Source organism: Zonotrichia albicollis, chromosome 5, assembly GCF_047830755.1.
Source record: "Zonotrichia albicollis isolate bZonAlb1 chromosome 5, bZonAlb1.hap1, whole genome shotgun sequence".
Classification (NCBI taxonomy): Eukaryota; Metazoa; Chordata; class Aves; order Passeriformes; family Passerellidae; genus Zonotrichia; species Zonotrichia albicollis.
In genome coordinates, this window is record NC_133823.1 from 27,534,961 (window position 1) to 27,552,356 (window position 17,396).

Consider the following 17,396-nt stretch of genomic DNA (forward strand, 5'->3'; position numbering starts at 1 on the left):
GCTGGGGTATGACATGCACGTGTTGCTCATGGAGAATGCCCATGGAGACACCACCACCCAACTCTCCAGGGGAAGCCAATGAAAGGTACTGGAGCTGAGGGGGTCAAAGGCTGAGTTTCAAAGGGGAAATCCCATCTGAAGGCAGAACAAGCCTGGGGGTTTCCCCCGATGGGGCTCTGCAGTTGGCTTGGCAGCTCCTGTACCAACCCTTGTCATTCAGTCTCTGACAGCCTCTGCACAAACACAACCAGGGCTCTCCATCAGGAACTAAAGAGAGCTTAATGCCTGGAGGAGGATACCATATATTACTGCAGAACATGCTGATCATTTCAAGTCAGATTTACCACAAATATCACTTGATATTATTAATATTTAATTAAGATTTTTGTGAACTGAACTGGGATAATTTGTGTTTCCAGCTCAGGAATAGTGAGACCTAGTTGTAGTTCCACTGTACCACAGGTTTCTCGTAAGCCCTGGGCAAAAGTTCAAGGACTAGATGCCTTCCATCTGTAAGATGAGGGTGGCTGAACTTCCCTCAGAGGTGAATGGAGGAAAAACTGTAGTTAAAGTTAGGATATTCCCGAAATCAATGATCTTGGCTAGCATCTTGGCTAGCATCCATAAGTGGTGATAACTTGGTAATTATGTCACTTTTGGCCTTAGACAGATTTCTTAGTGTCTGTAGGGAGAAGTTTGTGTTCTTCCAAATCTAATAGTGTTGGCGATGTCCTCATGCTGGAGATCAAATTAGGTGGAGTTTCAGCTCCTTGAGCCATGGCTGATTTGGGGCCAAACTGTTTAATAATTAAACCAGTCAGGTTAAACAGTTTTCATATTTTGCGAATCTCCATCGTTTACTAGAATTCTGACAACAGCACAAATACAGGAAAAAGCCTAACCAATAAATTTTAGCTGTTCTTAACTTTGCTTCCTGTAAAATCCTCCTCTCCATCAAGTCAATCTTTTGAAATGGAAGCTCAGACCATAGTTTGCCATCCCTTCATTGGTTCGGACATTGATATGAATGACTTCAGAAAAGTATGCTGGCTCCCACTTTAATTTAATTTAATTCAGGACGTTATGTCCATTTATAATGCCCGAGAAAAATCACAGGATATAAACACACTGAAATGTTGAAACTCTGCTAATATGAGAGCAGTGATACGCAACTTCCTATAAAACATTAGAAAGTATGTTTGAGTATTTCGCTATGATTTCAAGTAACTTCATGCTATGTTCCCTTAAAAGATTATTTAAAACATTCAAATAATATTTGAAAGATGTAATTTTTGTATTAAAAAAGAAAACTAGCAAATTAATATGTAAAATTGAATTATTTTAGTTCATTTACAATATCACAAGGCTATATTAATGGAATAATTTTGGTTTATGCTTACAGTATTCATCTGATCTTTAATAAACCAAAACATTGATTTTATGCAAAATTATTAGTGTAATGAATATAATATACCTTTTTTTTTCACTTTTGTGTTAAAAGACCCAAAGATTTGCATACCTATCAGGCACCATGAAACTATTTAGAAAAAGGCAGAAATTTGTATGATGTGAGTTGTCTTCACATTTAATATTTCTGAAACATTCAGCAGGGAAAGAAAAAGGAGCCATCACAACATGACATCTAATAATTTTTTTTCTTTGGCCCTTCCCTTTTCCAGCTGCTTTAAAACACTTGTGATTTTTGAGAAAATGATAACCTTGTGTAATCTGAGCAGGAGGTGCTTTTAGGGATCTGAACATGTATTTGATGCCAGCATCAACAGGGGTCTCTGGGACATATAGATAAGAGTTTTCCAGAGGAATTGCTCAACAACTGATGTATTCAGGCACAGAGTGAAGAGTTGAATATTAACAGAGACTCTGATTGCTCAGAAGGGTTGACCCCATCGCTGTGAAGCTGGAAATTAGTGCTGCTGCATATATATAAAAGAGCAGAGGTGACCTCTCCTTGTCAGAGCTGATGAAAAGAGAAGATCACTGAGCTGCTGAAGCAAGCCTGCACCATGAAACTGCTCCTGCTGTTCCTGCTCTGTGTGTCCTCTGTTCAGGCCCAGGGCTCTCTTGACTATGACGAAGAGGTTGTAATACTGATATTGATTAATAATTAGTTATTAATAATTAATTTAATTTAATTGCATGCATGACTTCCTATGCTTATATGAGTTAGCTAAATTAGAAGTTGTGGGAAAAGATAATCCAGTGCATATTCCTTTTCCGATCGAATTGGTCAAAAAAATTAACTTTTTATATGTAACCCCGCAATAGCTATCTTCTGAGTTTGGAGATATTTTCTTCCTATTTCTTTTTCTGCAGGGAATTAAGAATGTTTAATGGTAAGATTAGTTATTTAGTTGAGTTTATTTAAGGATACTAATTTAGCAATGTTGACATATGACGTTACAGACAATTAGTATTAGGTATAAAGGAGTAGAAGTGTGTAATAAATCATATCCTGTCTCAAAGACAGTTAAATCTTTTCTGCAGAGTCAGTAGACATTAAAAAACTGAAACTAAACAAACTACCAGTTTATACAGCTTAACACTGGAAATTAAGAGGTAACAATTGCAAAGCAGAAGGAAAAGCAATGAGAATCATTATAAAATAATGGTTTAACATACATTTTTGTTTAAGTAAAATATTTCAGTGGGAAACACAATTTAGAATTTTGGTGCACTTTTTTATTATTTGAAAATCCCTGTAAAAATTGAATTGGTCAGACTTTCTGACAATCTGAGCACTTGTGTCTGCACAATGACTACTGATAACACTAATGTGTTAAATAATTTTCGGCAATTCTGTGTATTGTATGCTGCCTATTTTTGAAACTCCTTGAAGCCTCTGATGCTGGATCCTTTCAAATGTTTGTTATTTGCAGCTAAGTCTCAGTGGGATTGGAAACGGCTGTAGGTTTTGTTTCAGTAGCTCAAACAACTATTAATTAGAATGGTTTTGTTTGAAACAATGCTTAGGGACCAGGCCTGTTTTCCTTGCTCATCCTCCTAGACTTTGCTGTTTCTGCAAATATGGGGAATATGGGGAATATGCAGATTTGGGGAATGTATGCATCAGAGAGCTCTACAAACCTACTCTGAGAAATGTTATTAAATGGTTTTCCTAATTTCACCACTTCACAGCTGGTGTGTGGCTTGAAACCTGATGATGTATTTGACTGTAGCATGATTTTCTGAGACCTTACAAATATTCCTACAGCCCAATAAAAAACTGAGACACTGAAAATGTGCTGCTGAATACACTTCTTAGCCCCCAGGATGTCTAATTTTTTTTGTAGCCTACTACTTCAAGTTTCATGGTGCTTAGTAGCGCTGAACTATGTAAGATTTATTCCTTGGTCAAAAATTGTTATTGAAGTATAATTTTACTGTGGTTTGAAGAAATTTTATCTAGGTGTGAAGAGTGTGACTAGTCTTACAAGGGAGGGGATAGCAATGACCTTTACATAATGGCAATGGCTTACATAATGTCAGTATAACCTGGCCATTATGGCTTTTTCATTCCATTCCCCGGGTTTCCTTGCTGTTTAAAATACTAAAGAGTGCTGAACGGATGCTCCGCCGTGTGCAGCCCGTTTGGCAGCGGCAGTCCCAGATTCAGAGGGTTTCTCTCTCCTTGGCCGTGCAGGATGACAGCCCCGTGGTTGACGTTCGCGGCCACCGCCCCGTGGACAAGAGGGTGGAGACGGCGCCGTCGCTGCGGCCCGTGGCGCCTCCCATCAGCGGCAGCGGGTACCGGCCCCGGCCTCCGAAGCGGGGGAAGGCGGAGGAGAAGAAGGAGCGGACCGTCTATCCTGATGCCGGGGGCTGCCAGCGAGCGCTGGACGAGCTGGTGGGTGTCTGGCTGCTGAGGCAGCTGGTGACATAGCGCCCTTTCCTTCTAGCGCACCCCACGCGGGAGTTTCCCTTGCCAAATAAAGCACGGCCATTCATTTAAAGCAGACCAGCTTTTCTTCACTCTGCTTAGGTTTGCTGGGACTGCATTCAGAAGGGTGATGTGTCAGAGTCCATGGGATTAGCGGCGGAGTCAGCCTACTAATGACGAGATGGGGGGATGAGAGTTGAACTGTAAACCAGGAAAGGAAGTATCTGTGGGTTAGCTTGTGCCTTCTGCCTGGTTTTGCATAGGTAGTTGTTCAGGACAGGAAAAACCTCTGCAGAAGTGCTGGATTCAGTTTCAGACAATCTTGAGGAAACCTAGGGACCAAAAAAACCCCATCCTCCCATGTCTTTATTAAAATTCGTTTCAAAATGTAATTCTACTCTACCCTTAGTCATTGCTGCAGCTCTCACTGCGTACGAGCATGCTTGGCACCCAGCACACCCCTTGCTGCCTTGCCATGATTCCTGCTGCAGCAAGGAAAATGCAAGCTGCAGCACTGCTGAGAGGCATCTTAGTGACTGAGCACAAGTTTGAGTGTGGAGGCTCACAACAAAAAATGAAGTTTGTTAAAGCTTATCTAGATGCTTAAATACCTGTTCTCTCATTACAAACTCTTTGCTGTTTTCAAAGATATGGCTGTTCACGGATGGGTCTGGAACTTCTTTACTTTTGTTCACAGCCTTTTTTCCTTCTTTTAAGGGAGTGCTGTGTCCAACTGGATGTGAGCTGCGAACTCTACTGCTAAAACAGGAAAAATCAGTGAAACCAGTTATTAGTGATCTAAAAGTTAAAGTGAACTCTCTTTCGGAGAGCTCCTTAACTTTCCGCGAATATGTGACTGTTCTAGAAGATAAATTGGTAAAGACGCAAAAACAAAGAAAAGGTATGCTACTTCTGTGAACTACTAGTGTAGATGGTATTGAAGTTTTATTGGCATTCCTACAATTACTTTTTAGTAGGACTTCTTAAAAAAATTAAAAATACCATGGACTATCTAGCAAAGCAGGATTCTGTGACAATGACCTCTTAAATCTTAAAAAAACATCCTTTGAGAGAGGCGAAGGAATGGATTTCATGCTAAGGCAAGATTCTTATGAGCCCTCTAAATGTACATCATTCACATTTTCCCCTTACCTGTTTTCGTATGTCCATCCAATCCATTTATGACCAATCTCTGGATTGGCACCATGGCTCTCCAGAAAGAAGGGAATTACTGCTCTTCAGCAGAGTAAAGCACCATTGATAAACCTATTAGCTAGCAAAGAAACAACAGTATGCATGGACCACTTCCCTGAGAGTATCTGCAGTTTTTGCACACTGTGGAAAAGTAAGCAAAAGAAATGCCCTTCCTGCCTTCCTTCCTAGTTGCACCTCAAATTGTACTTATAAACTGCTCTTCTTCATTTCCTAACTGGGAAATATGTTGAAAACTAATCTGCTTTTCATCTCTTTGCTCTTCTAGACAATGATGATTTACTTTCTCAGTACAACACAGAAGTGGAATTGCAGTATAATTATATAAAGGATAATCTGGACAATAACATCCCATCAAGTCTCAGGGTCCTTCGTGCAGTTGTGGATTCTTTACATAAAAAGATACAGAAACTGGAAAATGCCATTGCAACCCAGGTGGACTACTGCCGTTCCCCATGTACTGTTTCCTGTAATATTCCTGTGGTTTCAGGCAAAGGTACTCATTCAACTCTAATGACATTTTTTCTCCAATTTATGTCACTGTGTAAATTGATGCATCTGAAGCCTGTACAATTGATTAGGGTATTAGGAAAGATGGAAATCCTAGGTGAAAAAAAAATAATTCTGGATTATGCTGGTCAGACCAAAGATCCTTTTATCCAATATCAGTCTTCATAAGTTACCAGTTGGATTTTAAAGAAATATGTGCTTCAGGGCCTTTGTAAGGTGGAAGTGATACTTTTGTGACTATCTTAGCTGTACTCTTGATTTCCTTCAGTCAAGAAAGGTTCATCTTTCAAAAGCTTGTCCAGTTCAAGAAGTCATTGTAAGGTATACAGTGTTGCATCACTTAGTTTGAAGTTTCAGAAATTCCTCTTTGGAAAAGCTGCGTAGTGCAGTATTCTTTCTTCCATGATTCTTTCACTTGATGTATTACAGAAATCAAAATGAAAGTAAAATATTATCTATAGATAATTTAAAATGCTCCCATATAACAGCAAAACAAAAGATAAGAAAACTGTTCATGTTCACAGATCTTTCAGTACTAGTATCTGCTTTATTCTTGCAGAATGTGAGGATATCATCAGAAAGGGAGGTGAGACATCCGAAATGTACCTCATCCAGCCAGATCCTTTTGTCAAGCCATACAGAGTGTACTGTGACATGGAAACAGACAATGGAGGTTAGTGTGAAATAACTATGTTGTTATAATATTGATTTACCAATGCTACCAAAAAATCAAATTAGTGATTTGTATTTTATACAAAGAAATATGAAATTTTATCTTTTGTAATTACTTGATAATTAAATCTGATTGACTTGTTCAGAGAAGTCTTGTTGAGGTCATCTGCTGATGCAGAATAGGATACTTCTATAGTGACACTGGAAACAAATTGTGTATATATCTCACTATGACCATCATGGATGGTGCATAGGTGGGCAGAGAACGACAGCCTGGCTCATTTCTTATCCTGTCACTTGACAAAAGACCAGGGCTGTCCTTCAAGTTCTGCTTTTTCCACCTTTCCTTATGAAGCAAGGTTCTACTTAAGTGTGAGCAAAAGGGGCAAAGCTGAGCTCACAAGCAGTGAAAGGACATGCTGCAAGGAAGCCATATGCTCCTCTGCTCCTGAGGTGAAGTTGAAAGGGCTGTATCTTAGTGTCAGATGCTCCTTTTGTACTGGTAATTTAATCTAAATACTTTTGTTTCTGCAGGCTGGACTCTGATTCAGAACCGCCAGGACGGCAGTGTTAATTTCGGAAGAGTATGGGATCAATATAAAAAAGGATTTGGAAATGTTGCAAAGAGTGGAGGGAAGAACTACTGTGATACACCAGGTAAAACACCAAGCATAAAATGCAAAGAGCTGTTCTTACTGAAACCTTTTTCTTCTATTTTTTGAAGCTCTTAGATATTTTTAAAATTAACTAATCCGCTCCAGCAGACCTATAGGCAAATAATAAAGTTGCCTTGAAGTAAATTGCGAAGTTTGTTTCACAGAGCTCTCACTTGTTGCTTCTCAGGTGAATATTGGCTTGGAAATGACAAGATAAGCCAGCTTACCAAAATAGGGCCCACTGAAGTTCTAATTGAAATGGAGGACTGGAATGGTGATAAAGTATCGGCTCATTATGGAGGTTTCACCATACAGAATGAAGGAAACAAGTATCAGCTTTCAGTTAGTAACTACAAAGGCACTGCAGGCAATGCACTGATGGACGGAGCTTCCCAACTACATGGAGAAAACAGGACAATGACCATTCACAATGGCATGTACTTCAGTACTTATGACAGAGACAATGATGGATGGTATGTACTTGCACTAGACATTTAAAATAAAAATAGAGCTGGATATATAATATTTCTGTAATTTGCCATTCATTTTCACAGCATTTTGTAGCATGTCAAAATATGTTATGTCCCTGCAAGTTACCAGCTCAATGTCTATGGAGTTCTCTTGGCATAGCCAAAAGCCAGGTGAAACTATATATTAGGTTAGTGACAGTCTACAACCAAGTAAGAAGCAAACATATTGCTTCCATTAATGACTTACCAACAACAACAACAACAAAAAAATCAAACAAAACAAAACAAAAAAAACTACAGGACAACAGGTAGCAAATCTGGATGCAATATATTCATAGTCAGAGACTGACAGCAGCAATGCTGAGGACACTAAGCAGGAATATTGGTACTTACTCCATAAAAATATAATGGATCCTGAAGGAAAAAGCAGGTAGCATGTCCATTTAAAAAGAAATGTTCTGCCTACTCAGAAGACAGGAGCTCAGTTGTAAAGTATATAATGGAGTACTGTGTCTCTAACCTGTGCTTAATACCTGATTACCTATTCATGAATAAAGGAATTGTTTAGGTTGGGGAAGACATACGTTTCTCATTGCTTTCTATCTTTAAATTTCATTGATATTGTACTTATCATTATGAACTGCAAATAATCACAGTTATCAATCAGTAAACTAAAATGATATTCCCCAAGAGGTGCAATTAAATTTTGATTTTTCTTAGCTGCTTTATCTTCTGAGTGCACTGTGTAGTACTTGTGATGGTCAGTCCCTTATAGAAAGTTCAGAGAGGACTTAAATTGTTTATTATGGTTTGAAAATTTCAGCGCACAGGCAGGTATATGTACTCTGTCGATCTGCTTGCCTGTATTACAGATGTCACTCTCAATGCCTTTTTATTTTTTTCCCCTCATCAGGTTAACTGCAGACCCAAGCAAACAGTGCTCCAAACAAGATGGTGGTGGATGGTGGTACAACCGCTGCCACTCAGCCAACCCCAATGGCAGATACTACTGGGGAGGGACCTACAGCTGGGACATGGCAAAACACGGCACCGATGATGGTGTCGTATGGATGAACTGGAAAGGGTCGTGGTATTCAATGAAGAAGATGAGCATGAAAATCCGGCCATACTTTCCACATTAACCATTATCAAAATGTACAGAATCAGGAATTTTCTTTTAGTATTTGTACGTGGTTGTCTTTTTAGCATGGTACTCAGTCTTATCTTTACATATGAGAACCCAATCTCTATGTACAACCATATTGTGACCTAAAGTGAAAAGCTGTGTCAAATATAAATCTAAATCTGTCCAATGAAAATAACTCACCCGTGTATTTTTCCCATTTTTCATTTGTGCATAAGACAGAATTAACTATTATAGAATAACACTGATAAAATAAAACCAACTTGTTTCACTCTTTTACAAAGGTCTTTTGTATCTTTTTTTAAGAGGGGAGGATTATTTCTAAGTGTTTTCTATAAACTAATGAAATCTTAAAACTAAAGTATTCTTCAAATTATTCTTAAGTATTCATGCATGATCTGGGGAGAAGGAAATGCATTCCACTAAATAAGAGGCAGTTTTATTCTTTTGTATTATAAAAGTAACAGTAGCTACCTGTGTAACAAGTTGAGAAGGAGTAAAAGTGGAAAGAGTATTGAACAAACCAGTAGGTGACTGGTCCCTTGGCTCAAATCCTGTTGCTGAATAAAATATGTCCTTTTCTGGGACCTGGTCATGTACTTGCTTTCACACATATGTGCTTTCATACAATCCCTATGATGGGACTGGAGTAATAAATGTCCCCAGTCACAGAGGAGTGGAGGTTGAGTATTTCGTCAAACCCAGTAGTCTGTGTTCCCTTGAGCAGTCAAAGACCAGACTGCCCAGTCCTGGTAGACAGGATGAACATCTCAAAGGGGTCTGCCTTCCTCCACAAAGAAAGGGACCCAGATCAGTAGGGGTGGATGGATTCCACCTGAAACCTTTAGTGTTTATTTAATCTGCGAAGCCCAGGAGGACAAGAAAGAGACATAATGGCAGCTTCTCACTAGAGGAGCACATGGATGTTCAGCATCCACACAGGCAGGCTTCCACTGAGGCTAAGGAACAAAAACTGAATGTGCAAGTGGAAACCTGTTTTCCAAAAGCACAGACCCCTCCTCACACATGAGTGTAAAGATATCTTTGCTCTTCAGCAGTCTTTCTGAAAAGAGCAGACAGTGGTTGTATTTGAGAAGTGCGGAAAAAAAACCTAAAAGTGAGCTGCCTTTGATGATCTTGTTAAATGGTATGCAACACGTCAGTGAGATTAGAGGTAAGGAAGTTTGCTCATGCCTCTTTCTAGAAGCACAGAAATATTACTCAGTGTAAATACTTGTGTAATTTATGCCATAAAGTATAAAGGTAAATACAATGTGGTCTTCTGTAATTGTGTGACCAATATAACTGATATTCCATGCAACCAGCTTTTTTCTAGAAGATCCTTAGCACACACTGTCAGCAAGCTGATTTAAACCCCTTAGAAGAATTCTTGTTTGGCATCTGTGCTGAGAAATATTCAGGTAGTTCCTCATCTTGCTTGGTCTGGTTAGTCATAACCTTTTAGTGATTGCTAGAAAATAATAGCCTGCTTTGAGAATTGCATTTTGATGAGTTATCATGGAATTGTCTTATTTTGAAGCTACTAGTATGCATGATAAGCTATCTAGGTTTCATCAATGGGATGGTCGATCCATGTCCATATTTATAAAATCAAAGCTTAGGAGATTCTTACAAGTCAGTCCTAAAATGCATGCATTCTTTATCAAACTGTACTCCATGTTGGGTGTGTGACAGAAATGAGAACCCACACCATCCTTGGTTCTGTCTGAGACCTGGCTCCCACTGCTATTGTAGTCCCCTTAAAATGGAAATGAGAGTGTGAATGTTGAACTTGGTTAGACTTTTCACAGTCCATGTCAGTGGAGGCAGGATCTTGTTGTGAACATATTTCTAAATCTTTTTACTTCTTTAATATTCCTAAAACAAAGTAAATAACTCAAATTAAAATTTTTTAACTCAAGTCAATGTGTGAGCTGCCAAAGACATGGACAAAGTTCATATCAAAAGGGTTTTTAAATCAATATTTCCTTGTCAGTTAAAAACAAAATCAAAAAAGTCTCATTGATAATTAATCATTTTTTATTTTTTAATCTCCAAATGTGCTCAGTTGCCTTCAGATTCACAGGGTAAAGGTTCATCATACATGCATGTATAAAAAAATCTTTTCAACTTGTAGTCATAACACGCATTAAAGGCCTGTCTTTCTACAGCGTTTCTATGGGCCTGATTTTCATTCTAACAGTTTTTAGGGAATAATCAGAGGCTTTAAATGGCAGCCAGACTACGCCATTTTCGATCTCGTAGGGGACATTGTACCTGGGGTCGTAGTGGCCGCCCGGGTAGTAAATGCCATTGAGGTTGGCAGCCTGGCAGCTGTTGTACCACCAGCCCCCCCCATACATCTCGGCACAATTCTCCTCCCAGTGGTCCTGGTCCCGGTCAAAGGTGCTGAACTTCATCTGGGCATGGGAGGTGTACTCGGTGCCCTCTTCCAGCCAGCCAGCCACCAGGGCATCCCCGGCAGTGCCCTCGTAGGAGGACACGGCCAGGGTGTACCCCTCAGCTTCAGACCCTACCTGCACGAGATACTCTGCAAACACTGCATTCCCATCCCAGTCCTCTAACTCTACCCGCAGCACAGTATCATTCTGAGTCAGCAAGTGCAGGTTTTCATTGCCCAGCCACAACTCTCCTCGCCCCCTGCCATCCACGCTGCCGAAACCTTTCTTGTAGTCTTGCCAGGTGCGGTTAAAATTCACTGATCCATCCATTCTTTGTTGGACCAATAGCCATCCTCCCAAAGTGGTCTCTTGGTCGCAATAAACTGACAAAACCTTATTGGATCCCGCTGGCTTGATTTTGAAAATGCCACTTTTGGCACCAGAAGTGTGTTTCTGGCGGATATCATCACAGTCTAAAAAAAAAAGTTGATCTGGTTTGACAGAAGTTATCAGCAAAATTTAATAAAAGGTTCAGAGGAATCCAAATACCAATAGCTCAGAGGAAAAGTGTTAAACACGTCTTGGACTATGCTAGGTGTAGTGACAGGCAACATTAGAAAGAATTCAGGAAAGAAAACTTTACGTATTTCTTACATTGTGAATTGTCTATGTAATACCTGAGTATTAATGAAATATTTTCCCTTTTGTTTCTGAGGTGGTAACAAACAGACACAGTGCTTGCACTTTAATCATCACACTGTTGTACTACAGTATCTAAAATCAATGTGTCAGTTTGGTTATGGATGGAGTTTGGCTCCATTACCTCAATAACTACCTTTCCCAGTGCTGGGTGTCCTTCGCTTCCCTCCTGACGATCTGAAGCTGCGTGCCTGAAAGTCTGGGGTATCCTCTGCACTCTGATCGTGTTCCAACCCACCTAGCTGCTCATTTATTTCACGGATCTTTACTGATTTGGTTTCAAAAGTAGAGCCTCCCTTCTTGAAACTAGAAGAGCTGGTTGCTACAGTCTTGGAGTGACTTGCACTGCCAGATGGGAATCCAGATGGCTGAAGTCTTCCAAAGTCATCTTCTTCCTCCTCTCCTAAGTCTCCAAATTTGACTTTTCCCCCATAAGCTCCTGTACCTATGTGGCTACTGCCTGTGTGTTTGCTGGTAGTGAAGCTGCTAGATCCACTAACGTGCTTAGTAGCAGCGGATGGAGAGTCGGGGGTAAAAAATGACTCTAGCTCAGGGAATACAGTCTCTAGCTTGTGCACGGCATCTGCACCACTAAAATGGTAGGTGGTCCCTTCCCCTCCAACATTTCCAGGTAAATAGGCGCAGTCTGAGCCATCAGAAGAGACTGTTTTCTCAAATACTTCTTCTCTAGGGCCATCAGGCCCAGAGACCACTTTTCTGGTGGTAGTTTTGGTGCATCTACGAACAGCAGAGGAGGTTTTGTCTTCCAGACTTACGGTTTCTCTCCCATGGGTGGGAAAAACTAATTTGCTGGGGTATGAAGATTCATCCCCCCTTGCTTCTGCCGTGCGATACAAGCTGTCGCCTCGGGAGGGTTTCGTGTCTGCTTCTGGTCTTTCTAATACCACTTCCATCTGCTTGATGTCATTAATTATGTTCAGAGCTTGCATTTCTGGGAGAGGCTTATGCTTAAAATGATCAGGAATATTAGAGTCCTTAAGTGGCCTCATTTTCAGTGTGCTCAAGGGGATTGTTTGAAGCTCTGGGTGCAAGTTGATGGAGTTGGCTTGGACAAGCTGCTTCTGGATGTTGTCGTAGCTTTCTGTGTCCACCTTGTAATCAAAACTTCTAGCACAGGTTCCTTTGCAAGCTCGTATCTTAATATCAATGTCCACCTACATTACCAGAGAGAAGTAATTTGGTTAGGGAGCTTTCCCAACTTTCTCAAGCAAGGATATCTTCTACTGAGCAGGGGAAAGATGAAAGCTGCCCTAGTACCTCCCACCTACAGCTGAGAGTGGAAGATTCTGTCATGGGGTTACCATTGCTTTCTCAAATGACCCAAATGATGGGTTTCTGTTCTAGGAATCAAAATGAGCCTTTGATAAAAACCACTGTTGGTGCCATGACTTTTCCTTGCGTTACCATCAGAACTGTCTGCAACCTGGGAACACAGGTTCTCATACCCACCCTAGCTGTGGGCAGCAGTGGCAGCACTGGGGATTGACAGAGCACATCCCTTTTCCAACTACTCAGCAGCTCCTTGCAGGAGGAGAAACGCCTCATACAGAAGCAGTTATCAGCAGAGGGAGTATGGTTGTGACCTGAGAGAGAAGCAGTAGATGGGACTAGAAACTCATGTAACTCATGCTGGTTCCTACAGAGCAGAAGTAGAAAATCAGGATGGATAGGCAGCAACTCATTTGGGGATTTGTCTCAGCAAGTCAGGTGCTGTGAGAGTTGCACCATGTTTTCTCCCAGCAGGAGCACTGCTCACCACAACGCACAGCTCCCCTTTCTGTAGCTAAGCACTGGAGAGAATGGGAAGGGCATGGCAGCCACCTACCTCCAAGCGCTTCATCTCCACCACTTGTTCCTGGATGCTGCTCTGCAGAGCTTTAATCCTGTTCACTTGAGTGACAACTCTCTGCTTTAATGTCATAATTCTCCGTCTTAGTTCTCCTGACAGGCGACCATAAGTCTCATCAAGCTCTGAAATAAAAATGCCTCACAGTCAGCTATGCCCGTGTGCTTTTCTTTCCTAAATATGTATCATATTTTAAAATATGTAATTAAACACATAATTGAGAACATATTTCTCATAGTACTGAGCAGATTAAATTAATTTTTGCTAACTAGTTAAAAGTCCGTTAATATGATTGTTCTGTTTCCTGATAATAATATCCAGTGCAGCCTGTATTTTCACTACATATGGCTTATTCACAAGAAAGCAGTAATTCAGTAATGGATAATAAAACTGGACCCAAGATACTCACCCTGAGCACTGTCCAGGTTTGGTTTTATTGTATTTACAGTTTCCTCAATTATCTGATTGGACTTCTTATAGTTGTTTTCATTATCTGAGAGCAGTTTCTTGATTTTTTCTATTCTTTGACTGAATTCCTGGTCCTTTTCTTCAATCAGTCCTTGCATTCTGCATCCCGATGGACATTTTGCACCCTAGAATTGAAAGAGGGAAATAACTGTGCTAAAATCCTCAAGAGTAAACATCTTGTACAACGGAATCTGTGAAGCATGTACTCAGAAACCTGCTGTAACTGTGGGGTGTGGAACAAGTAAACCTTTAGTTACCCCTCTCCTCTGTTCCTCATGGGTGAGATTTTTTTTGTAGATACATATATATTTCCTAAGGGTCTGCTGTAAGATGTCTGTCATCCAGTTTCAGGGAGGATGTTAGAGGCTAGCATTTTTAAGCCAAGTTTTCCTCAGAAAAGCTTAGTGTTCTGATAGACTTCAGCTCTTTGCCAAGAAGTCATCAAATAAATGTAGCATAGAAAAGGACTGAGATGCAAGAGGCAAGAAAGAGAGAAATTAATAGCTTATGTACAAAAACATCTGGTCAATTATTATGAAGCATTTACTGAGCATTTTGTACAAAAACATCTGGTCAATTATTTTGAAGCATTTACTGAGCATTTTGTAATCTGACTTCCTAAAAAATTAACTAGTGAGTGATTGTGAGTATGTGATTTCTAGCTACTTCTTTTCTTTTTATCACAATTCTCTTTCTGATGCCTTTATTTTATGAACTCCAAATGTGGCAATACCAAAATTCTGACAAGAAACAATTCTTATGCTTTTCTACAGTGAGCCTTTGTTTATTTAATCTGTCTTTTCCAGACTTACTTTCTCTTCTCATTCTGCACCACTGCAAACTTCTCCCTGTTTATTTTGTCTTCATTTTCCCCTTTTCTCCTTTGTTTCCCACAGGAGATCTGTGCAGGCTGCCCCGACCTGAAGAGTTACCTCGGTCGTAATGCTGAACCCTGTGCTGGCCTGTGGCACCTGATGTAGTGATCCAGCTGCTGATCCAGCTGCTGATCCAGCTGAGCCCCCCCTTTTGCCCCAGTGTCAGTGGCTCACCCAGTCATCATCTGCACAGAAGGGCCAGTTCTTCTCAGTCTGGCAGCTGGACGGGGACTTGTGCTCCACAATCCTGGGACCACGCACTCCTGCACCCCCCTGCTCAAAGGCAGTCTTCCCATCTTGTGCCTGCCAGCAGGAAAAAGGGGAAAAGTAAAAGCAAGGTTCAGTGAACAGATGTCAAGGAAGCAGAAACACAAAGCTCATGCCCTCACACAGCTCATGGGTGGCAATGACAGCCATCTGGTAAGCATCACACCCAACATTTCTTGTAAGATATTACATCGTTTGTTTAGTCAGAATAAAGCTTTACATCTCTTAAAATTAATGCTTTCATGTAGAGAGCTAGTGATGCTCAGGATACATTATGATCGTATCATTCCACAGAAATATTTTGTCCTGTGTGTAAATATAAAATTAACTTGAAATTAGACTGAAACTGGAAAAGTAAAAATAAATACTTTAAAAATACTATTCCCATTAGCTGCAACACTCTAAAATTCTTATTGTCACTTCACCACCTTCAGTCTACACAAAAGTAGCTTACAGATATATGATTTTTCCACTAGAGTTTCTGATTTTAATCACAGTTGCTAACTGGAAGCTTGTAACAGGGTTTTGCCTGACAGAAAGAGCAAGAAACCTACTAACACAATTAAAACAATTTCAGTGCTGGATGGATTTCACTATGTTAATAGAAAGAAGCAAAATAAATACACTGAGGTTTTCTTCAAACCTGAGAAAAAAAAGTGATAAACAAGATAATTCCAGGCCAAAACACAATAAAGATTCCTGCAGTGTTATCACTTAGTAAAAGACCATTTTTTTTCCATTTTTTTTTCATTAAAGAAACCTGTGTTTAAGATGTAATTAGGTCTGACTGCAATCCTCTGTGCACATTTTGTGCTTTTCAAACATTATAATTAATGCTTGAAAATATTAATGACTACTTCTTATTATGATTGATGATTAATTCTGAAGCTGAGAAAGTAATCCTAATTCTTATCTCCAGGGTCAGAACAACTCTGAGGAACTGGAATGTCTTTATTAAAATCAGCAGATTCAAATTCATTAGTTTCATTAATTAATGATTTGATCTGGCCCAAGTGCCTCCTAAAAGTAGCACATATACCCAAAAATGCCCTTTAGGCATTGACAACTCCAATATGACTGCTTCTGTTTTGTCCCAGCTGCTTCATATAATTTCTGTCATTTGTTAAAACAGGCACTTTATTTAAAAAAAAAAAACCAAACCAACAGCCACAAAGGAAAATGTAAAGAATATAACATAAGATTATGGACTGAGTCCTCAATGGGAGGGAAAAAAGGTTATATTAGCACAGTTGAAAATCAAGTTAATCTCCTTCCTTATCAAAAATTTGATTCTTACATAGCTGTAGTTTAAGCTGATGTTGCTGCTACAAGAGTCCTTATTTTTAAATGTGTCTTTCATAATAAAGGAATTGTGCATCACTTGTAGGTAGAAGATCCTGCTGAAAGGGGCACATTCCTATACTGAAACACTGTCCAAAGGAAAGCACAAATCATCCCAATAAACATGAAAATTCCTGAATGGCTGGAGCTACTAGCATCCAGCCAGTTATGTTAAAGACTTAGAACATCACCTATGAATGTTTGAATTCATGTAAATGGATTTGCTTTGCTGCTCTTGAAGCCTGGCAAATTCAGCAAAACTGAGTTAAGCAAAACAATAGAGGTCTAGATACTCCAAAAGTAGCGATGAAGCTTCATCAGTGAAGTAGTTACACTAAGCTGCTGCATATGTGTGTGCACTGAATTTTACAAGCTAGGTGATAGACAAAATGTATCTATCTCATGAATGAACATTAAATAAATGCTTACTATTCAAAGCAGAAAGATACAAAAAGAATCAAGTAAGCAAATTCATACCCAGGCTATGCTGAGGCACAGGAGCACACTGAGGATCCTCACAGGTATCATCTTCAGGAGAAGAGCACCAACTCTGACTGAAAGGATGCTTTCTGCCAGTCTTTTGGTGCAATTTAAACCTGAATGTGAAGCTGAGATTAATCATTATGCTCCCTTCTGTTTGTAGAAAAAACACACCATATGCCCCCCTCCCCCTTCAGTGATTACTTAAGGCCTCTTGCACAAGTTTCTGGTGTTATTTGCTCCAGATAAGTTTGTTCAACACCAACATGCGGGCAACACCAAGAATTCCAGGAAAAAATTCTGTCTAAAACTGTTTCTTGTAACTGGACAGTCAACCAAGATGTGTGTCAGAGCCAGTGGGATCCAGCAGTGCTTACCTGCTGGAAAACACACACTCAGTGTGATGGGCATTTGGCTGCATAAACAAAGAGCTGA

General features: G+C 40.0%; 2 protein-coding genes across 2 annotated transcripts; one reads left to right on the plus strand and one right to left on the minus strand.

Annotated features, from left to right (window-relative positions):
* The first annotated feature begins 1,941 nt into the window (after positions 1 to 1,941).
* Positions 1,942 to 8,845, plus strand: FGB (fibrinogen beta chain). Its single transcript, XM_074541161.1, has 8 exons — positions 1,942 to 2,099; positions 3,662 to 3,865; positions 4,616 to 4,799; positions 5,379 to 5,606; positions 6,180 to 6,293; positions 6,827 to 6,949; positions 7,136 to 7,421; positions 8,332 to 8,845. The coding sequence occupies exons 1-8, from the start codon at positions 2,025 to 2,027 to the stop codon at positions 8,558 to 8,560; spliced, it is 1,443 nt and encodes a 480-aa protein (XP_074397262.1). The 5' UTR covers positions 1,942 to 2,024; the 3' UTR covers positions 8,561 to 8,845.
* A 1,739-nt stretch (positions 8,846 to 10,584) lies between these two features.
* Positions 10,585 to 17,094, minus strand: FGA (fibrinogen alpha chain). Its single transcript, XM_005486347.2, has 6 exons — positions 16,959 to 17,094; positions 15,048 to 15,176; positions 13,940 to 14,123; positions 13,510 to 13,655; positions 11,800 to 12,838; positions 10,585 to 11,437 (listed from the first exon to the last, which is right to left on the minus strand). Exons 1-6 carry the CDS (start codon positions 17,007 to 17,009, stop codon positions 10,728 to 10,730), a joined length of 2,259 nt encoding a protein of 752 aa, XP_005486404.2. The 5' UTR covers positions 17,010 to 17,094; the 3' UTR covers positions 10,585 to 10,727.
* Positions 17,095 to 17,396: the final 302 nt, after the last annotated feature.

What these genes read in the sequence shown, in the direction of transcription:
- FGB (XM_074541161.1), top strand. Translation starts at nt 2,025, where the DNA reads ATGAAACTGCTCCTGCTGTTCCTGCTCTGTGTGTCCTCTGTTCAGGCC. An exon ending in TCCTGTGGTTTCAGGCAAAG is followed by an intron (nt 5,607 to 6,179) that starts GTACTCATTCAA and finishes TTATTCTTGCAG; the next exon opens with AATGTGAGGATATCATCAGA. An exon ending in GAACTACTGTGATACACCAG is followed by an intron (nt 6,950 to 7,135) that starts GTAAAACACCAA and finishes GTTGCTTCTCAG; the next exon opens with GTGAATATTGGCTTGGAAAT.
- FGA (XM_005486347.2), bottom strand. Translation starts at nt 17,009, where the DNA reads ATGATACCTGTGAGGATCCTCAGTGTGCTCCTGTGCCTCAGCATAGCC. An exon ending in TGTGCCTCAGCATAGCCTGG is followed by an intron (nt 15,177 to 16,958) that starts GTATGAATTTGC and finishes TCCTGCTGGCAG; the next exon opens with GCACAAGATGGGAAGACTGC. An exon ending in TGGAGATGAAGCGCTTGGAG is followed by an intron (nt 12,839 to 13,509) that starts GTAGGTGGCTGC and finishes CTGGTAATGTAG; the next exon opens with GTGGACATTGATATTAAGAT.